This window comes from Aythya marila, assembly GCF_965140915.1.
Source record: "Aythya marila genome assembly, chromosome: 8".
NCBI classification, from domain to species: Eukaryota; Metazoa; Chordata; class Aves; order Anseriformes; family Anatidae; genus Aythya; species Aythya marila.
This window is the reverse complement of record NC_139049.1, coordinates 17,940,264-17,958,954: the sequence shown is the minus strand read 5'-3', so window position 1 is coordinate 17,958,954 and position 18,691 is coordinate 17,940,264. Positions and strand designations below refer to the sequence as shown.

General features: G+C 40.5%; 1 protein-coding gene across 5 annotated transcripts in view; it reads right to left on the bottom strand.

The window, feature by feature from the left end:
• Window positions 1-1,505: 1,505 nt before the first annotated feature.
• MCOLN2 (mucolipin TRP cation channel 2) overlaps window positions 1,506-18,691 on the bottom strand; it is a 76,762-nt gene continuing 59,576 nt past the window's right edge. For 3 of the 5 annotated variants that reach the window (XM_082765766.1, XM_082765765.1, XM_082765767.1), the window contains 13 exons: window positions 17,787-17,946; window positions 15,291-15,464; window positions 12,655-12,799; window positions 12,074-12,161; window positions 11,843-11,939; window positions 11,302-11,401; window positions 9,696-9,811; window positions 8,156-8,305; window positions 6,487-6,588; window positions 6,256-6,378; window positions 4,324-4,530; window positions 3,672-3,787; window positions 1,511-2,383 (listed from right to left, as the gene is read on the bottom strand). In XM_082765766.1, the coding sequence (XP_082621892.1) occupies window positions 2,347-2,383; window positions 3,672-3,787; window positions 4,324-4,530; window positions 6,256-6,378; window positions 6,487-6,588; window positions 8,156-8,305; window positions 9,696-9,811; window positions 11,302-11,401; window positions 11,843-11,939; window positions 12,074-12,161; window positions 12,655-12,799; window positions 15,291-15,464; window positions 17,787-17,946 (1,615 nt within the window). In that variant the 3' untranslated portion in view covers window positions 1,511-2,346. Of the gene's footprint in view, window positions 2,384-3,671; window positions 3,788-4,323; window positions 4,531-6,255; window positions 6,379-6,486; window positions 6,589-8,155; window positions 8,306-9,695; window positions 9,812-11,301; window positions 11,402-11,842; window positions 11,940-12,073; window positions 12,162-12,654; window positions 12,800-15,290; window positions 15,465-17,786; window positions 17,947-18,691 lie in introns of all 5 variants that reach the window. The other 2 variants (XM_082765764.1, XM_082765768.1) reach the window with 2 other exon arrangements.

Genomic DNA, 18,691 nt, shown 5'->3' with positions numbered 1-18,691 from the left:
CATGAATAAAGGAGCCCCAAACTAAGAGCCCTGAGTCTTATCCCACACCATCCTCCCTCCCCTGAATGCTCACCTTGAAGACGACTCAAGAAGCTACCTTCTACTCCTTCCTGCCCTTTTCTTTAGTGCAGCCTTCTCACTGCCTTCCTGCCTATTTCTCTCCTGTTGAGCCTTACATGCAATTAGTTTTTTATTCCCAGGGAACAAGACAAGCAAAAGTAACAGCTTGCTTTCAGGACACTTCGCAAAAGCTTATATTCAGGTCTTGCTTCCATTACAGTGCATTGCTTCATTAACAGCTGAGGAGGGACCACCTATCAATCAGCAACTGCATTCAAGCCCGCACTAATGCACAGAAGAAAGGGCCACCATATGCTAGATTTCCTCTTAAGTTCAACCTTGGTGGAACAGAAAGCCAATGAGGAGCTCCAGCAACTGGCTCTTATCTTTCTTCCAAGAGAAAAACTAAAAATGAAAAACCACCAGATGGTGAAGACACAAATTGGTTTCTAAAATACATTAGTGACCTGTTCTAATAAGGCAGGGCTGAAGCAGCGGTCCAGCTAGCAAGCAGCTCATATGATTAAAAAAGACATCAATACAGGACAAGAAAGCTTTGTGATTCCATTATAGAAATTAAATCTGAGCAGCAACAGTAAGAACAATAAGCATTTTCTATATTCCTTCAGTTGATAATACGTACCCTCATTCCCTGAGGATTCCCTCACAAACAACTATTTACCTGGGCTGTGGCTCCAGCAGGTCACACTCAATGCCCGACCAAGTCAGTGAGAAGCAGCCCGGGTGAGAGCGCTGGAGGTCCTGCGCCACAGCTCAGGCACTGGGCATGGCTGGTTGATACCCAGCACTGGCCGAGACCTGGGACAGCTATAAGCTTGGAGACAGGCAACAACCATCCCCAACAAGACGTTTATAAACATCTGTAAAATGCTTTTTGTTGTTCTGTCAGTAGAGACGCACAGAAGAAGGATAACACAACCAAAGCAATAGGTACCACTACCAAGCGCTACCAAAGGTATTGGAGAAATGTAACTGAACTTTTCATACCTTTGCTCAAGGGCAGCAAGTCAGGCTTTTATATCTATGAATTACTTTAGGTAAACAAGTAGTGCTGTTAACAAGAGCAGGAGCTTTGGACAACACTGTTAGTAAGGCTTTACCTTTTCAAAAGGTTGAACTTTTTTCTCCTGACAACCAGGCAATACTGGAGCATGAATTTGCCAGATTCTAATTCTTAACCACAATTTTCCCACACAACAGTTATCTGCTACCAACAATTCCTGGTTCTCTCTGAGATTCTTCTTCCTGACAGATTGTAGGGGGAAGTATATGCAGTATTGCAAGGATGAGTCTTCTGTAAGAACAGCTGTCAGTAAGTCAGGATCTTGTACAAGTTTTACCAGCATCATTTCCTTTTTACCCCAAACTAAGCTGCCACCCACCTTACTCATACAAGGACAGGATTTCAAATTGCCTGTAAAAGAAAAAAAATAAAGTCTTTTCATCATTCCTTACATTATGCTTGCCATGGAAGTTTCCAACTACGCGAAAAATGTGTTTATCTATAGGTAAAGCAATAAGTTTAATTTGGACAGAATATATACATCAAATACTGTGAGCATGATAGAGAAGACTCACAACCAAAAAAGGATAACAAATCGCTTTTGTTTTTAGTAAAGCTGTCAAACAGAAAAATGATCTAAAAATGGCTTATGTTAAAACTGATATACAAGGAGAACGGTAATTATTTTGCACTTTTTTGCAGCTCTGTAGTTTTACATAAGTTTATTCTAAGGAAACGAATTGTGCCAAGTAGAAGTTAGTCTCAATGCTAAATGCATCACTTGAAGTGAAATGAAAGCCTCCTCCCTTTTCCTTGCCAACAGTTGTAATACTCTGCTTTTTATTTATTTTTGTGTACATGTGTTTTTGTTTTTACTGTGGAATTATTTTTAAATGTCATTCATGTATTTCTTATTAAGAACTGCTGGTTCAGCATCACTTTTCTTCTTCCTGGAGGTGATTAGCAAACAGAGCTCCTATAGACAGTTCTCAAGGATCAGCCTTCTGTAACGTGACAAAACCTGGGGCAAGAACACAGTTCTTCACAGCTCTTCTCCAGACCAAGCTAGGCTCTCTTCCTGGTCAGCCAGCTGCGGTCACATTAGCAGCTTTTCTTCCCCAACACCTTAATTAGGTACAATTAGTCTGTTCACAACGAAGCAGGTCCAGATAGTGGGTTTTGTTGCAATTTGGAGAATTATTATTCTCCATACAACTGTGCTTTCTTTGCATACATTAGTGGTGAATTTCAATGCAGAATCATCAGTTAATGAGTATTAAGTTGTCATCACTCAGTCGCCTGCAAAAGAAAATTTACAATTTTTCATTCAGCAAGGAATAGGAAGCAATACAAAACTACAATGAATTTTTATCATTCTGCCCTGTGCTCTCCCATTTCAGGATAGAGCTTTCAACACCTGCACTGGGACAATCAAGCAGAAACTGTTTTAGTAATAAGACCTACAGATTTGCATTCCAGCTACTAAGCTTCTGTCCTCACCACACTCCGCAGCATATTACAGTAAAGTATATCTATTATGCTCAAGCAGACAAGAATCTCTTAGCTTGCATGGAAAGTCAGACGTGAAACCTGCAGCTGTATCTGGCTGGCTTTCTCATGAACTAGTCAACCCTCAAGTGCCCACAGCAACTGCTGGGATACCTGCCATCATCATCTCACTTGCTCCTTTTTGGCAAAGGGGTTTCTTTCTGCCAGAGTACATCAAAAGTATAAGGTTGCATTTCACAAAAGCCTCAGTATATAACAAGGATTCATTACACCAATTGGGATTAAAAAGGAATTCACAGTCAGCACTATTCCTTCTCCCATAGCCTTGGCTTCCCTACCATGTGCCCACAATCATTCTGTGCACAAGCACAAATTCTCCTGGACTGCCTAGTGACAGTGACAAGAAGCTGCCTATCTTCAGTCACTCACTCAGAGGTTTATTAGGTTTCCTCAGAAACAGAATTCTGTTCTTAGAATTCCAAACCATATCAACACCAGATGAGATCTTCATACCTCACCAAGACCAGCTTAAGAAGGACCACAGCTTGGATCTCCAAAGCTTTGAATTTAGTGGCAACCACCCATTTAGAAGTGTTTCTGGTATTGTGACAGATTAGATTGGACTGGTTTGCCTCACAGATACAACATGGCTGTGGAATTAAGCACAGGTCCCTTGCTGAATCACATCCTCTTGCTGTCTCTTACTTCCCACAGCCTAGTGGAAAAGCTATTTAGAAACAGAAGACTTAAACCCTAAGCTGCAGAGACGTAATCTTCTCCTGACTTTTTGGCAGCTCCACATTATACTTTGCCATCCTTCTGTCAACTTCCACCAGTTTTTGCATGGTAGCTTTTACATGAGCAAAACACTTAAGGTGTGTTTAAACTTAGAAAAGTTCCCCTTCACCACAAGCAGACTGAAGATCTAACACCAAGTAAAACATGAGAGGGATAACAGAGCCCAAGTAGTCCATGGGCAGAATTCTGGGTGCTCCAACATCTGTGAAGCTCCACTTCATAGTGAGAAGCTAGCTGGTGTACTTCTGAGAATAACATTCACCAGAAACACCCTACTAACCTTCTACAGCAACAAATGGATGGCATGGAAGCCTGTTCTTTTCTGTAAGAAACATTGCCACAGTCTTTCAGAAATTCATGTAGATCTGTTACTGGAAACCCACTTTGCTGGTATTTCTGAAAAATAAAGCATGTTATTACAACACATCAGAAATTACTGGGCATTAAGTTTTTTCAAGTCTCCTCTAGAGTACAAAAGTTAAAAAACTGATTTAATGATTTCTTTCATTCATTCAATATATCTATAAGAAAAAAAATACAATCCCATCCCAGACACACCATACACGCAGTGGGACCAGAGCAAACTAAAAGTGACATAAAATTCATATTGTCCAGATTCTTTTACATCTAGTTGACTGACTGTGAGAACAAGCAAGCAGTCTTGAATCATGCTTGCATCAATCCTCCCTTGTTCCAGTTAGCTACTGTGCTCACTGTGATTGCCCTAGGTTCATTTTCATTAGGAACAACAATTCTGGATTCCAAAGGCCCCAGCCAGGCAGAGGAAATGCTCTCCAGAACACCAGTTCAGTATACGATATTTTAATATTCTAATCAGTCATCATAATGAGTACCAGATATTATGGCGCTGAGCGATGAACACGAGTAAATATAAAACTGGTCAGAAGTGCAACGGAAGACTAATGTTTTACCTTTATAGTGTCATAGGAGTCAGTGATGAGTGCAATAAAAAGGCTGAGGATCATGTATATAAACAGACTAATGAAGGAATAGAGATATAACCGACTGAACACCCACACCAACGTGCTTTTCTGCTGGATTTGAGCAAATGTTGCGAACATATCATCACCGTTGACCAAAGAAAACAAACACTCAGCCACCGTGTTCAGATCTTCAAACTAGAAAATAATGAGTACAAATACTATTAGAATTTCAATCACTCATCCATATTAAAGGGAACATGGAAATCATAACTACAAGACAAGTATTTCTTCCCCTTACAGTTTAACTCAGCAGAAAAAAAAAGCCAACTGAAGCGCTACCATCCTTCTTATTTTCTGCACATTCAAACTGAAACATACATATCAGTAGTAGCCATGCTTATATTTCTACACATTTCTGAGCATTTTACATTGGTTCTTTTGCCTGTTGAGCATCACAGGTCTATTTTGTGATCATAAATCTTCTTACATTTGTGTTGTTAATAAGTGACCACCATATAAAATTTAAGTTCTTAAATTTTAACTTATTCTAAACCTGCAGGAAAATAAAAAATAAGGAAAAAAACAGCATAGTTATGATTTCCAACTAAGGTTTTTCAAAATATCTGAGAATAAGGACTTCTCTCCTCTGTACCTGCCCAGCAGGGAAGGCTCTTCCCTTTCCCAGCGCAGGGGGCAGGCTGCCAGCCCAGCACTGGGCTCCGAGTGCTCTGCACAGCGACACACTGCCTTCCAGTGGGGCACAGGGGAAGTGTTCAGAAACAGCAACAATGACAAAAACCCCTACAGAACTACAGTTGTTTTCCCTGATATCAATCTGTAATATTAGCATGAATTAATATGGAAATAGATAAGCACGTTGTTGACTACATTTCCTTCTGCTCAGCTCATCAGTGCACTTGCTACAAGGATTTCAGGGAAGATTTCAGGGAACGGTATTCATGTTGTGATTCTTAAAAGAATTTAGCTTCTATTATGGCAGAGGATCTCACAGCATACAGCATCTCAGAGAAATTAACTACCCTCAATTTAAAACATATGTAGTAGACTGAGCACCTACATTTCAGAGGGAGTTACGAGTTTGAGTCCAAACCCTAGGGGTAACAAAAGCTAAAACAAGCACTTCAGCATGCATCTTTGTTACTGTATATAGGGTGTGTAATCAGAAATCAAGCACAAGAAGCCATGTTTGTCATAAATTCTGAATGTCCATTCATGCATAACATCAGGAACCTGCTTGCTTCCCCCCTCCCCCCCCCAAAAAGTCAGATACAGCATCCATTATGAAAAGAAAGCAAAATTTAGAGTTGTTTTCGTGTGCATTTTGCAATATATAAAGCTTTACTTCTGTACACAGGTTTCTGAGAAGAGGAACACACCAGGCAAACATTTTGATATCAAGCTTCCACAAACAAAACATAATAAAAGAAGCCACAACACACCCAGACAAAGCAAAGTAAACAGAGAAGACAACCACTCATCCTCCCATCTGAGTCAAGGTTTAGTGGTTGATGTTACATGTCACGGAAAAGATTTGGAAAACAAAGTCAGTGGATGTGATACCCACAAATGCTAAGTGAACTTCATTCCAGTTGCACCGGGATTGCCAGAAGAGGGCAACAGAGAACAGAGCAAAGCAACTCTAACCTCATCCAAACAATACAGACACTCAGATTACAGGTCAGTACAGTTCAGACAGCGAAAGCAAGAATAGTTATTTTGTTAGAAGAAGCAGGCGACAAGAAGTGTATGTGGAAGGAGAAACGCTCCCATGTTATTTTGTGTTGGAGCTTTTAAATAAACAAAAAAATAAATACCAGAAACAAGCCCTAAATTTATAATTGGGAGCTACATACAGACATTACACAGTTGACAAGAAAAGGAGTAACACTGCTGACATACCTTTTCATGGTAAGGTCCCAATACAATCCAGCCACAGAAAGTATACCCAAGATAAATCATCCCGGCACAACAACAAAACCTTAGCACTTTGGGCAATGAAGCTTGCATAGTTAAAATGAGCACCTACAAAAAGCATGGAGGAAAGGAAAAGAGGTCACAAATTTAAAAAAGACCTGAAAAGGAGTGACAGATGTAAACATATAATTGTTGAATATTTGACTCCAGCCTTACATTGTAGGTTTGAAAATATCCCAGGTATCTGATGACTCCGACCCACACAAATAAAGTTGATGTTCCAAGTAAAATGCTGCAGACATCGTAACTTGTAAGATTCTGAGGGATCCAAAGAGAGCAAGTGGTCAGGTTACCAAGCAAGAAGTATGTCAGCTTGAGAGCTGATCAAGTTTCAGCAGGTCAAACAAACAAAGCAGGACAGTCTGATATCCAAAGGATATTGCTACATCACAAAAATCAGACCATGCTGTGCTGCACTTATTTAGCAAGATGACACAAATGCACTAGTGCTGCAAATGGAAGCATATCTACATGGACATTCCTGAAGTTTTTCACACAGCCTGGAAGAACTAAGGCCCTTACTTTAGTTACTATATAGTTGAAGATATATTCAATTTGATCTTACAAGTTTTTGTTTTTGTTTTTTAAAATGAGAAAGTTAACATATGCTGTTGTTAGGCCAACAAGCTTTCATTCACTATTTAGTATAATGTGAGCCATCATTTAAATGACAAGTTAGCCTCAGGACCACAGCCTTGTCTGTACTACAAGCATTAACAGCTTTGAAGAGGTTGCCAGTTGTTTGAAGTAGAACACAATTTTCACTACCAGGACATTTGTAACCAATTCTACTTGCATTCTGCTTGAGCAGATGGCTAGAACTGGTGACAGTAAGTGTGAGATACTCATTTAGTTCACAATTTCCCACCCACATCTCCCCCCAGCCTCACCATACAACTGGACATTGGTAAGTGCTTCCTCTGAAAGCCACCCTGGGCATTTGCTCTTTGAGCATTAGTACACATGAAACAGCAGCAGCACACCACCTATTCTGCTTTTCCCAGAATACAAAGTTTTGTGAACATACAAATTGTTGACACACAGCTCTATTGAAATTAAAAAAAAAAAAAAAAAACAAAAAAAAAAAAACCACACCACTAAGAGCTGCCAGCTGGACAAGACACATTGATTTCAGCAAGCCCAGACGAGGAGGTCAAGGACTAGCAGCCGACACTGATTGTGCCTGCAGTTTGGGCAGGCTGGGACAGCAACAGCTATTTAATAGCTATTTTTCCAGCCCCTGGAGCCAGAGGCCCCTGTTTTATCCAAGGGGATGACTCCTGACTTTCCTGTGCAACATGCACTACCACTGCTTACAGGAATAACATAACCCAGGGATTTTAGTTAGGAACCGTCTACCCACAGGTTCTAAACCAGGGATTAGGGGATTTAGCACTGTGGAAACTAGATGTTTAAACAGCTTGCAAGGTTTTATTGAACGACACTGGGGAAAGGGAACTGAAAGCAATTAGTAAGAATAGTCCAGCACAGCCTTCATTTTAATAGATGATGCATGCATGTCCTTTTTGATGGATGCAAGAATCCCACCACCACCTTTCTGAGCACTGCTCATATGGAAGAGCAAGCCCAAGAGTTTGATGTGATATACAAAATAAGCCTCAATGATGAACAAATGCACAATTTCTCAGGCAACTGCCTGTGTTCCAGTACAGAGGACAATGACATAAGAGAAATAAGAACTAGCAAGAAGCAAACAAGATAACTTAACTATTGTAGCTCACTTTCATTTGTCTCCAAGTTAAAAACACATTACACCTGATTGTAATCAAGACACGTATTTAACCTGAAAAAAATAAACTCTCACCTTGGCTTTTATTTCCATTTTTAGGATTGACCCAATGATTGTCATCACATCACTGATAATTACTAGGACATACCATCCATTTATGAACTCCAGGCGATCAGCATGACAGACATGACGTTTATATTTCTCCAAGAAGAAGTTCACAAATCTCTATTGACAAGCATTTAGATGTTTAGTTACAGGTCACCTTAGATGAAAAATATGTATGGATGCCCCAGTACTGTAGTAACGCTCAAGATTCACATACCCACTTTTCCCATTGTATTTGCTGGAATAATAGCCTAAAAGTCATTGGCAATAGCAAGAGAAATAAATTGAAAGAAAAAAAAGTTTAGACCAGTGAAAACCAACTTTCCACAGAACAGCTGACTTCCTAACTGATCCCCACTAACCTAGCCATGGCTTGTTATCCCCTTGTCAACCGCCTTCACAGGAGGTTCCTATCCACCCCCAACAGGAATGAGACAAGAATAATTGATAACTACAACTCAAACATGGCTGTAAGGCAAGAGCTCTCACTTCTGACAGAGCCAACGTGGCCTATCTGCTCTCACTTGTTCTTTTTGCTCATAAACAAATGACAGTGTCCATACTCCTGGCAGCAGTTTCATAACACCTTTGCTGAATTTTGTAAACCACACAAGAGTGAGGACAACAAACTACAAAAAGGATATACTGAATAAGATAAACAAGTATCTGTGCTTTCATATCATACATAACCTGCATTTATTTTCCAGCTCCCGTAAGCCATATGCTTACGTAGTCTGTGCCAATTAATTGTTACACCTCAGGGCCCAGCTTGTGTCTCTGTATCTGCCTTTGGCCCAGAAGAGCCAAGTCTGCTTACACAAGGCTCTACAAGCAGCTCAAGATGAAGTCAGTCTCAGAGTCTGCAAAGGAGGGTAAGCAAGAGCAATCTGACAGTGGGCTGACCAGGGATAATAGAGGGAGAAGGAGGAGCTGAAAAGATCTGTTCCAGTCTCAGAAAGACCAACAAACAGCTAGAATTAAAATATATGCTATGCTTTCTGTTCTCCAGCTACTGTTGGCTTCGAGGGATGTTCATTAAAGTATTAATTTACAATATGATCTGTATGGGACTTCTGCTCTGAAGTCAGTGAAAGAGAGTTCATACTTTTAAGGTGTAAGATGTGTTGGCTGTTAGCAGCTCAAAGACTCAGAAGTATTATTTTGTTTGTGGAGGTTTTGATGGTTTTGTTTGTTTTTATTTTGTATAAGAACCTGAACAACATTAAGTCCTGGACGCGCACCCAAAAATGTGCCCTCTTAGCACCCTCAAGAGATAAAATGAAATATTTCATGTTACAGTACAACACAACGAGAACTAGAACCCATTTCTGCCAGCAACTGTTCATCACAGACACTTACACTGTATCTCTTGCTAGAAAGGATGTAAGAGAAAAGCAACATCCTTGCAAGTGATTTGCCAGCCAATATTTCAAGACATCCCATGTCACAAAACCAGCATAAAACATGATAGAGACAAAATAAACATTGAGATTATGAGTACTGTGCTTACTTTTTGTAGCCTCAAGGCAAGAACAATGGATCGTGTGCAGAGGATGAGAGATGCTAAGCAACTTAAGATGACAAATCCATCAAAAACTAGAATATACTGACTGTTTTTCTGGAGAACTGTAAAAAGCCAAGGAAAAGAAAGAGTTAGTCTTCACATCTCTTTGAGCACATATTGTTACAAAATGGTCAGACATATTGCATTTAAACTCTTACCCCATGAAGAAAGAAGGTATGAAACTACTCATTTTTGAGTAAGTATGTCTTAAGTACAATTGACCAGAGAATTATATGGGTATCAAGAGTTCTAAGCATGCTTGAGTTTTTCAAAATTAAAACAAGAGTGGGAATATTAATACAGGTGTCCCCTTTTTCCCACTAAGTTCATCTCTCCATCTACATCTGTGCTCCAACAGTGCTAGAACTACATAGCGTAAAAGAAGTGATGTTGATATGAGTCAACATCTCTATCAACTTTAAAACCAACCAACCAACAAAAATCACACCTCATTTCTCATTCCCTGACCTGCAATCAGAAACTTGTCTGACTTTTGCATTGTACTCTTTTCATGCACAGATTTAGAAGCATTTCTGTAAACCTAAAACAGATGTTTTATCAGTTGTCCCTATCACAACACATAGTTTCACAACATGTATTTAACTATATGAAATATAGTAAAACACTCTTTACCATTGTAAACAGCACTTCAGCTTTATTGCAAAATTACATGTGGTCCCTCAGTTGGTCATTACATGTAAATAAACTACTCAAGAACAGCTAGCTGAAAGACAGCCACCAAGAAATTATTGTAAATAGATGCAAGCCAGAACACACTGTAATACCTCCTTAATAACAGTACCACATGCTATTATCAGAGAAAAGTTGGCTTTGGCCAAAGACAGGCTATTTAACATAATCATTAATTGAGATCCTATGTAGGACACAAAACTATTATTACTCTGACATAGTCCTTTACAGTAAGTCGACATACAGAGGTAGTCACATACTGTTCAGTACAGTGACTATTCCTGCGAAGAAGTCTTTAGTACACAATCCTCAACCATTAGATTAAGCCTTAACAATAGGAAAAAAAAAGTAAATACCATCCCTTGTTCATGCACATCGTGAAATTTATCAGTGGGGGAAAAAAATTAAAGGAAAAAACAACTCTAAACTCTTCCAGAAATAACATGCTTCAGCTGCTCATAAACACTTTTGAAAGCTGTAAAAAGGATTGAGTCAGGAATATCCCATTGTTAGTACATGAACTGGAATTGTTTGAGAAATCTCAGATCAATAGAACAATTAAAATCTCTAAGAGAAAAATCCACTCTCCTTTCAGATAGAGCCTACTGCTAACACACACCACTGTACAGAGATGCCCGTGTTATCTCAATCTCTTCTGAGAAAGGGGATTATTTCCCAAACACCTAATTACAAAGAGGTAATGAGTTGCATCAGGCAAAGCTTTTTGTTGTCAGAGCAGGGAGTGGGTAGGATGAACAGGACAGGGAAAGTCTTGTTAGACAGACTCTTACAGAGCAGGTGAAATGACAGGAGGAGACGTGTAATACTGCCATTGTGCTATAGAAGTGTGTGCTATACTTACCAGAACCAAGTATGTGCCAGTCCTTGCATTCTTGAATATCAGTATCACTATCAAAATAGATTTTGATTTTTCCACTGTGAGCTCTGTTATTGAAAGTGATCTGGAAACACAAAAGTATATCAGAAGCAAGACCAGCAAAAATTTATTTCTAAAACAAATTTTGGTAACTGCTTTGACATAATATGAGTCAGTATTTGTTATTTAGGTAAGTTTTAAGAAAGCTGTTACCATAAACAGTGGTACAGAAATAGTTTGAGAACACATATCTTATAGCATTAAAGGCAGTATTCCAAGAAGCCAAACTTCAAGTTTAACCTTTAGTAGACTAACGATTACTTACCTCCTTCTCAGGCTATGAAGTTAACAGCTGGAAACAACATTGGCCCATGGAAAGAGTTTCAGGAACCTTTGGCAAGAAGGGGTAAGGGACAGGACTCAACTGCTTTTCCCTTCCAGTCTAGATACAAGGATGATGACTGTGGGCCCTTAAGCTCTTATTATATGTACAGTGTTGGAAGTGCCATACCCCATAGTCACTTACAGTATTTTGAAATGCATAGCAGTCGGGCAATTCACGGGCATGGATTGTTTGTAGGGCAATGCCTTTCAGCTTGAAGGAGATTTCAACCTGTATAAGCCTGAATGTTTTAAAAAGTGTATAAATATACACAAATACATGCATATAAAAAGCATAGAAACTGTACAAATCCAAATCCATCATAACCATATGAAAGTGAAAAAAAATGCAAAACCAAATCCCACACTACTTTACCTATAAAACTCAAGATTGAAGAATGAAGAGTTCAGCTTCAGTTCAGCCTTTTTACTGGCCAGCTCCTGTGGCTTTAAAACGATACATTCTGCAAAGAGAAGAGGAAAAGATGTAATGCTAAAAATTTCACATAGAAAGCAGCATAAAATTCAGATAATTGGCTTCAATCATAAGTCCTAATCAAGCAAATATTCATACAGAGCCCCAGCTAGGGTATTATGTAAGCAGCTGAGGAGAAGCTGCAGCCAGCTCTCTGCTCTGAGAGGTGGTAAGGACACCCACCTACTGAAGTTCCAGCCTTATCAGCATTCAGAAATCTGCATGGAATGGAGAAGAAAAAAAAAAAAAAAAAAAAAAAAACAAACCACACACACACAAAACCACAACCCACTAATGACAACAGCTGAATAGTTTCCTATAGTCTACACAGTTGTCATTTTTAGGTAGGTCAGCAAGAGGGAAAGAAGCAAAGAACATGAGCACCACAGAAAAAAAGCCCTTAGTTTTAAACTTTACTGATTCAGCATTAGAATTTAAATACTCCACAGTTCAAGATACTTTTTAGTGCAACAGTACCATACCTGTTTCAGTAGAAATGTCTATGTTCAGTGTGTCATTGGAAGGAAGCATTGCACCTTTCTTGTATTGTTGTTTACAAATTTTTAAACCTGATCCATCATGTTCATAACCAAGTGTCCCCAAGGAGATGTTCTTTAATTGTTTGTACTAGTTTAAAAGCAAAACAGAACTAGAAGTTAACAGACACTCCTCTTTCTGCAAGAGACAGTAACTTGCTGTCTCAGAATTACTTGCGTCAATACAACTTTTGCATTAAAAAAAAAAAAAAACTCTCAACTTGCAGACTATGTGAAAGTAAAGATTTTGGGGCATCTCACGGAAAGCTAAGCAGGGTAAGCAGGGTGCTGGCCACTAATGAGCAGTGCTTGACATCCTGGTTACACAGTGACTAGGTGCCCCATACCTACTGGGCTGCCAGCAAATGATTACCCATGTGCTGTTCAGCAAGCCAGCAGACAAGTTTTAATGAGATGCATGGCAGGGACGTCAATGCAGTCCTGCTACTAACCACACACACTCTGGGGACATCTTATGTATTTAACTCATGAAGGTGTTCATTTTCAAACCACTTGAAACATTAAGATCTTTGGTTTAAAATTCAGCACAATTTTAAAAAATCCTGGGCTGTATAAATTAAACTCTGTCTTGAACTGAGATGTTGGTTGAAACGGTTAAAAGCACAATACTAGGAAAGCTTAGGACTTGCATGAGCTGTTTTGGGTTTAGTGTTAGGCCTGGAAACATTAGTAAGTGATTCGCAAAGTTCTACTAGTTTTCTACAGCAATCCCTCCCCTAAAGTAGTCATCTCACAGCAGGCAGAAGATAAGTGTACCCAGATTATTACTGCCTCCATGAAGAGGTTTAGGTTGGAAGTACATACAGTCCAAGTCACAGGTTTTATGTTCGTCTGTAAAGCCTACCCCAAAATCAATGCTGCTCCCTGTGACTACAGAAGAGTGAAGCCACATATCTACAGCTAGCAACCAAGGAGCACACACACAGCTTGGGCAGCATCCAAAAGTAATTTAACCTGTCTGCTTTACACAAGCACAGAGGCAACTCAGAGTGTGCCTGTGAAGAAGGTACTTTAGTTTCCACTTACATTAAATACACTGCAAGTCACCTGGAAAGCATCACTGTGCTAGCCTCTTCATATGTGCTTAAAAACAAGGGCTAGAAATGCAAGCTGATAATGAATGTCAAGTCAAGCATTCTCCACACATGGATCCACTGAAAAGCTCAGTTTCAAGGCTGATCCTATCCTGACCTGCCGCCCACACAGCCCCAGGGCTGGAAGCCAGGTACATGCTCTGACCGTGGAGTCACACCTTGCAGATGTGCATTGGTGATGCTGGCACCTGGGGCACAGCTCCTGCTATGCCTCTCGGCTGCCCAGCAGCAGAGCAGCTCAGTGACAAGCCTGTGTGCCAGCCCAGCTCAGCACCAGCACCCAGATTACACAAATTTATCCTTCTTAAACAATATGTCTACATTTATACAACACAGACATTTTATGAAGAGACCTTTTCCTGATGCCTGTATCACACATCGGCTCATTCTTGAGAATATGAGCTACTATTTCTCTACTGTCTTCTATCTGGACTTCACCTCAGCATTAGTGCCTACAAAAGAAGGAAAGAGAGAAAGCAAGCAAGGAAGAAAAAAGGACGTTTTGGAGCAGAAATAGTAGCAATATTGAGAACTCAGCAGGAAGACAGAGAAAACTATCTCAGCACTTATTTTAACAGCCAGACTCTTGACCTTGCCCTGCACAGTAGAAGTGTGTTTGATCTGCAGAGGGCTCTGCTGTAGTGTAGAGGAGATGTCTGAGAAGCAGCAAGCCCTAGAACAAACACACATTTAAAGAGGAGGCATGGCCTCACACCACAGCATCCCCAGATGCTGCTGGGCACAGCTGACAGTGGGCAGCACTGCTCTGACTGTGTCAGAGCTAACGTCCTGAGGTCCAGGAAGGGAGGTGGTTTAAAGCCACTTGCTGTTCATCCCACCTGAACTGTTCCCGAGCCTATTGCCATTCTTGAACACAGACAACACATCCCACTTTACACACACACATCCTCTTTCATCTCATGACTTCTGAATGTATTAAAATTAAACATAAAAATACGTACTGAATTTTCATTCTAGATTTATTCACCCTCCTCCCTCAGTTATAAAGGGGAGGTTCCATAAAATGCCATCCTTAGCCAGGGCCAGTGCCCCTACATTCCTGGGAGTACCGTATTCCCCATTTTGAGGCCTCTGGCACTCACTACAAAGCTGCAATTCAGTATAGCTGTAAGCACAAAATTTTTTGAATACCACACATAGGTATACTCAGGCCCATGGCTCTTCAAAGCAAGACCTAAACAAAGGTTCCAGTTCATGCGAGATGACTGATTTTTCAGGTTTTCTGGATTTCAGTACTATCCACTAACAGAATAAAATTTGTCTTAGATTTATGTCCAGGAGACAAAAATGCAGAAATCTACACACAAGCTTCAGAACATCCCACCTAAGTGGATTCACTAAAACAAAGTTGAAATTCAAATAGAGACAGAAAAATAGAGGCTTAGCAGAAGTCTACTAGCTCTATATTCAGCTTCAACACTCTTCATTATGAAGAAATGCACTTACCTGATTAATAACATAAAAAATACTATCGTAAGCATCCTGCTGTGTGTATATGCTGCAGCTGTAGTCATCTTCATCCACACCAGAATAGCCTTTCAGGAAGAGGTGTTTAAAAGCGACAGTGTTTTCCTCTTTGAATGAAACCACCAATTGGTTACTCAAACCAAAGAAGATAAGCTGACAAGAGAAACAGAGTTTTGAGTACTGTTCAAGCAGCAACATTTTGGGAACAGCTCTGAAGCACAATAAATACAAAATAGAAAGGTGCCTGTTACTGTGATCCTGCTACAATAGGAGCAGAGTATCTGCCTCTTTACAATGCTAATGAACACCACAAGAGTACTAAAGTCAAGGTTACCACATGCATGGCAAAAGAAACAGCAAATCAAAGTTTGCTACTGATTCCAAAACTTACAGTGCAACAACTACACTGAGAGCTAGGTCACTGCTGCCTTTTACACACCCAAAACCAGCAGCTCTAACTGAAGTTTGCCAAAAATTTTGTAGAGGGTGCAAGGGGCAGAAGAGCTCACCTAACAGCACAGACTACTACCCCAGAAACATCCTGCTTTGCTATGGGACAAATTCCAGCAGATCCTTGGCATGGCACAGAGCTACAGCAAAGATATGTGGGACCCCAGGGCAACAAAAAGCATCACCTGGGGCCACAGGTGCTGCTTAAGGAGGCTATAACAAGCAGCAGCAGAAGACAGAGTTATTTCCCAGGATTTGTGCTAACCACCTGTATGGATGCCCCTAGATGCTGAAATCAAGCAGCAGGAGTTTCTTCATGAACATTGTAGCTGGAGCATATCCCAGGCCCCAAATGGCTAACCCTTCATCCCAGGCTTCCATTGTTTACTAATAGTAAATGTGAAACTGTCTCATTACTGCATCAAGTTTCCAAGCCCTGCAAGAAACTGGTAGAAGCAGGGAACTAGACGGAGGGAGAAACTGCAGGGGAACCACAGACTTAGAAGTCCCCCAAAGCAAGCAGGCAGGCTCCCCAACATTCAGGTGTCTTCACTGAAAACAATGGAAGCTGAAAAGCACACCTATTTTTTCCCCTTCACTGGGGCACTTTGTTTGTCCTAGGCAGTAATTGCTTCGATCTGGGCTAGGCTAAAAGGATGCATGCAGCAGTACTATTTAGAGAAAGACGTTTTGGTTGCACAGCAGAACTGCAGCCAGAACAAAGAAAAAGGAGATGCCAGCTGTGCCTGTTATGCACTATCTTTTGATTAAAGATATTCATGCTTCTAGCCAAGTTCTAAATCAATTACATCTTCAGTTGGCTACAAAATTGTTAACTGTGCTACAAATGAATCTGCGGCACTCTAGTTAGGAACTCCAGAAGAATAAAAACAAAAACAAACAAAAACAAATCCACAGGGGTCTTCCAACTGCAATACAGAGAAATCAAAGAGCAGGATTTCCTCAGGGAACTGTCTAGGGGATTTCTGCACAGAGTTGGAGTAAAACTTACTCCCCACGCTGGGACAGATGCCTCTTCTGCTTTTCAGTAAGGCATAGATGTCCAGCTGCTATGCCACACCTAAGGAGCTGCAACAGGAGCCTTGGTGATAGGCTGACATGAGGCAGAAGCAGCTACAAGAAGGCTTAACAACTTCCAGAACATCATTTGGGATCTGTGAAACATACAGACACCTACGAGAATCTGTCTACCTGATATTATCTCCTATTCAAGACTGTCCTGATCCTTCACAGTTTGTTTTCCTTCCCTTGCTGACTACCTGACAGGTGTCAGAGCAAGGCCGAAGGTCAACCTGAAAGAAGTCTTAGGAATTGATCCAGGAAATCTTATGGCCTTAGAAAGCAAAGCAGCAGAGCACCCTTCTGCTCACAGAGGGCTGTGGAGGGACTTGCCAGTCAGCATTTGCCAGTGGATAGTAAGGTAACCAACCACACCATGCAGCAGTGTGTTTAACAGCCTCCTCTTCTCTGCCCCTACCTGTCCAGCTCTCCACAGCCGGTTTGAAATGCATCACTCAGTGACAGAAGCGAGGGGCACGCCTGATTCCCACAGCCCGATCATCCCCAGACAGACTGCCTAGTGTTTTCACACTGAACACATACATTTGAAGTTACTGACTGGATTTTGAGGACCACTTTTGACATGACCTAGTGAAGCAGTGATATTTGAATGCAGCAGGAAGCAGAACATGCAGCAGCACTGTGACACAAGCACTTCTTAAGATGGTGTTGGATTTAGAGGAAGGGATGAGTAATTTGCTATCTTAGAAACAGCAAGTTATTAGGTCAAACACTGCTGCAAAACCTCTAGGAGGCTTTTGTAATTTAGTTTGTTATTCTTCCCCTTCAACATACAGCTTTCATAGAATCTTTTTTTTCTTTCTGGACTGAAGCAGGAAGTCAAAGCCAAAGAAGAATACTCAGAGATTGCAGAGAGCAAGACCACATACCTCCTTCTCCTGCATATCATTGCTTTTCTATGAGTAAAAACAGAAGAAAGGTTACCTGTGTAGTCACCATAAGGATCTTCAAAATCTGCAAAGCCAGTTTCCATGGTATCTGATGTCTTGCTCTGTATTTTTCACATGGGTTCATGAAGTAAAATTTCAAATCCTCTTTTAGAGCCGTCTCTTTTAGGTCTAAATCTGACTGAGCCATCATATTTCTGCCATACAAATAATGTTAATTAGAACCCAACAGAACACTTCAGCAAATGATTCCCTCATATTGCAGTTTCACCTCAGATCTTAAAAGGTCTGCAGTTCCTTTTTAAACTGTAAGATTTAAGAAATATTAACATACAATCACATAATTAAAATCATTCAACCATAACATAATTAAACAGCTATTTCTCAGGAAGCATTTGTTAAATAGGACCTGTAATAGCAATTAGGAGTCTAGTTTTATCTCTCTCTTAAAACTGAAGCTCTGAAACAAGAAGAGGCCACTGTTCACGCTTCACTGAACAACCCACATTCCACCACCAGAAAAAGGTGTTTTTAAGACTAAACTACCCAAGCAGGCTTCAGAGCACACTGCCGTCATGAGCACACCTCTTTAAGGGCTAAAGTCATACATATTTAAATAATTGAGGAAAAAAGAAATAAAATACATTAAAAAAAATAGAAGAACAAGCACAGAGGACTGCTGTTGTAGATGTCTTAAACCACTGGAAGTTTCTTCCTCTCAGCTGAACATGGTATTGAAAGCTTTCCCCTTCTCTCAGTCTTTCTAACCTCGTTCTCCGGTTCTGCAGTTGTCAGAGTTTCCCTGCCTCAGACAAAGGTCAGAACCAAGCATGTAATTTTTCCCCCCCCTCCAGTTGTTAAGGCAGAGCAAGCACATCTGAAAGGGCTACATCAGCTGATTATCTGTCCCGTTAACCATCCACAAAACTGCTCCCACCTTCT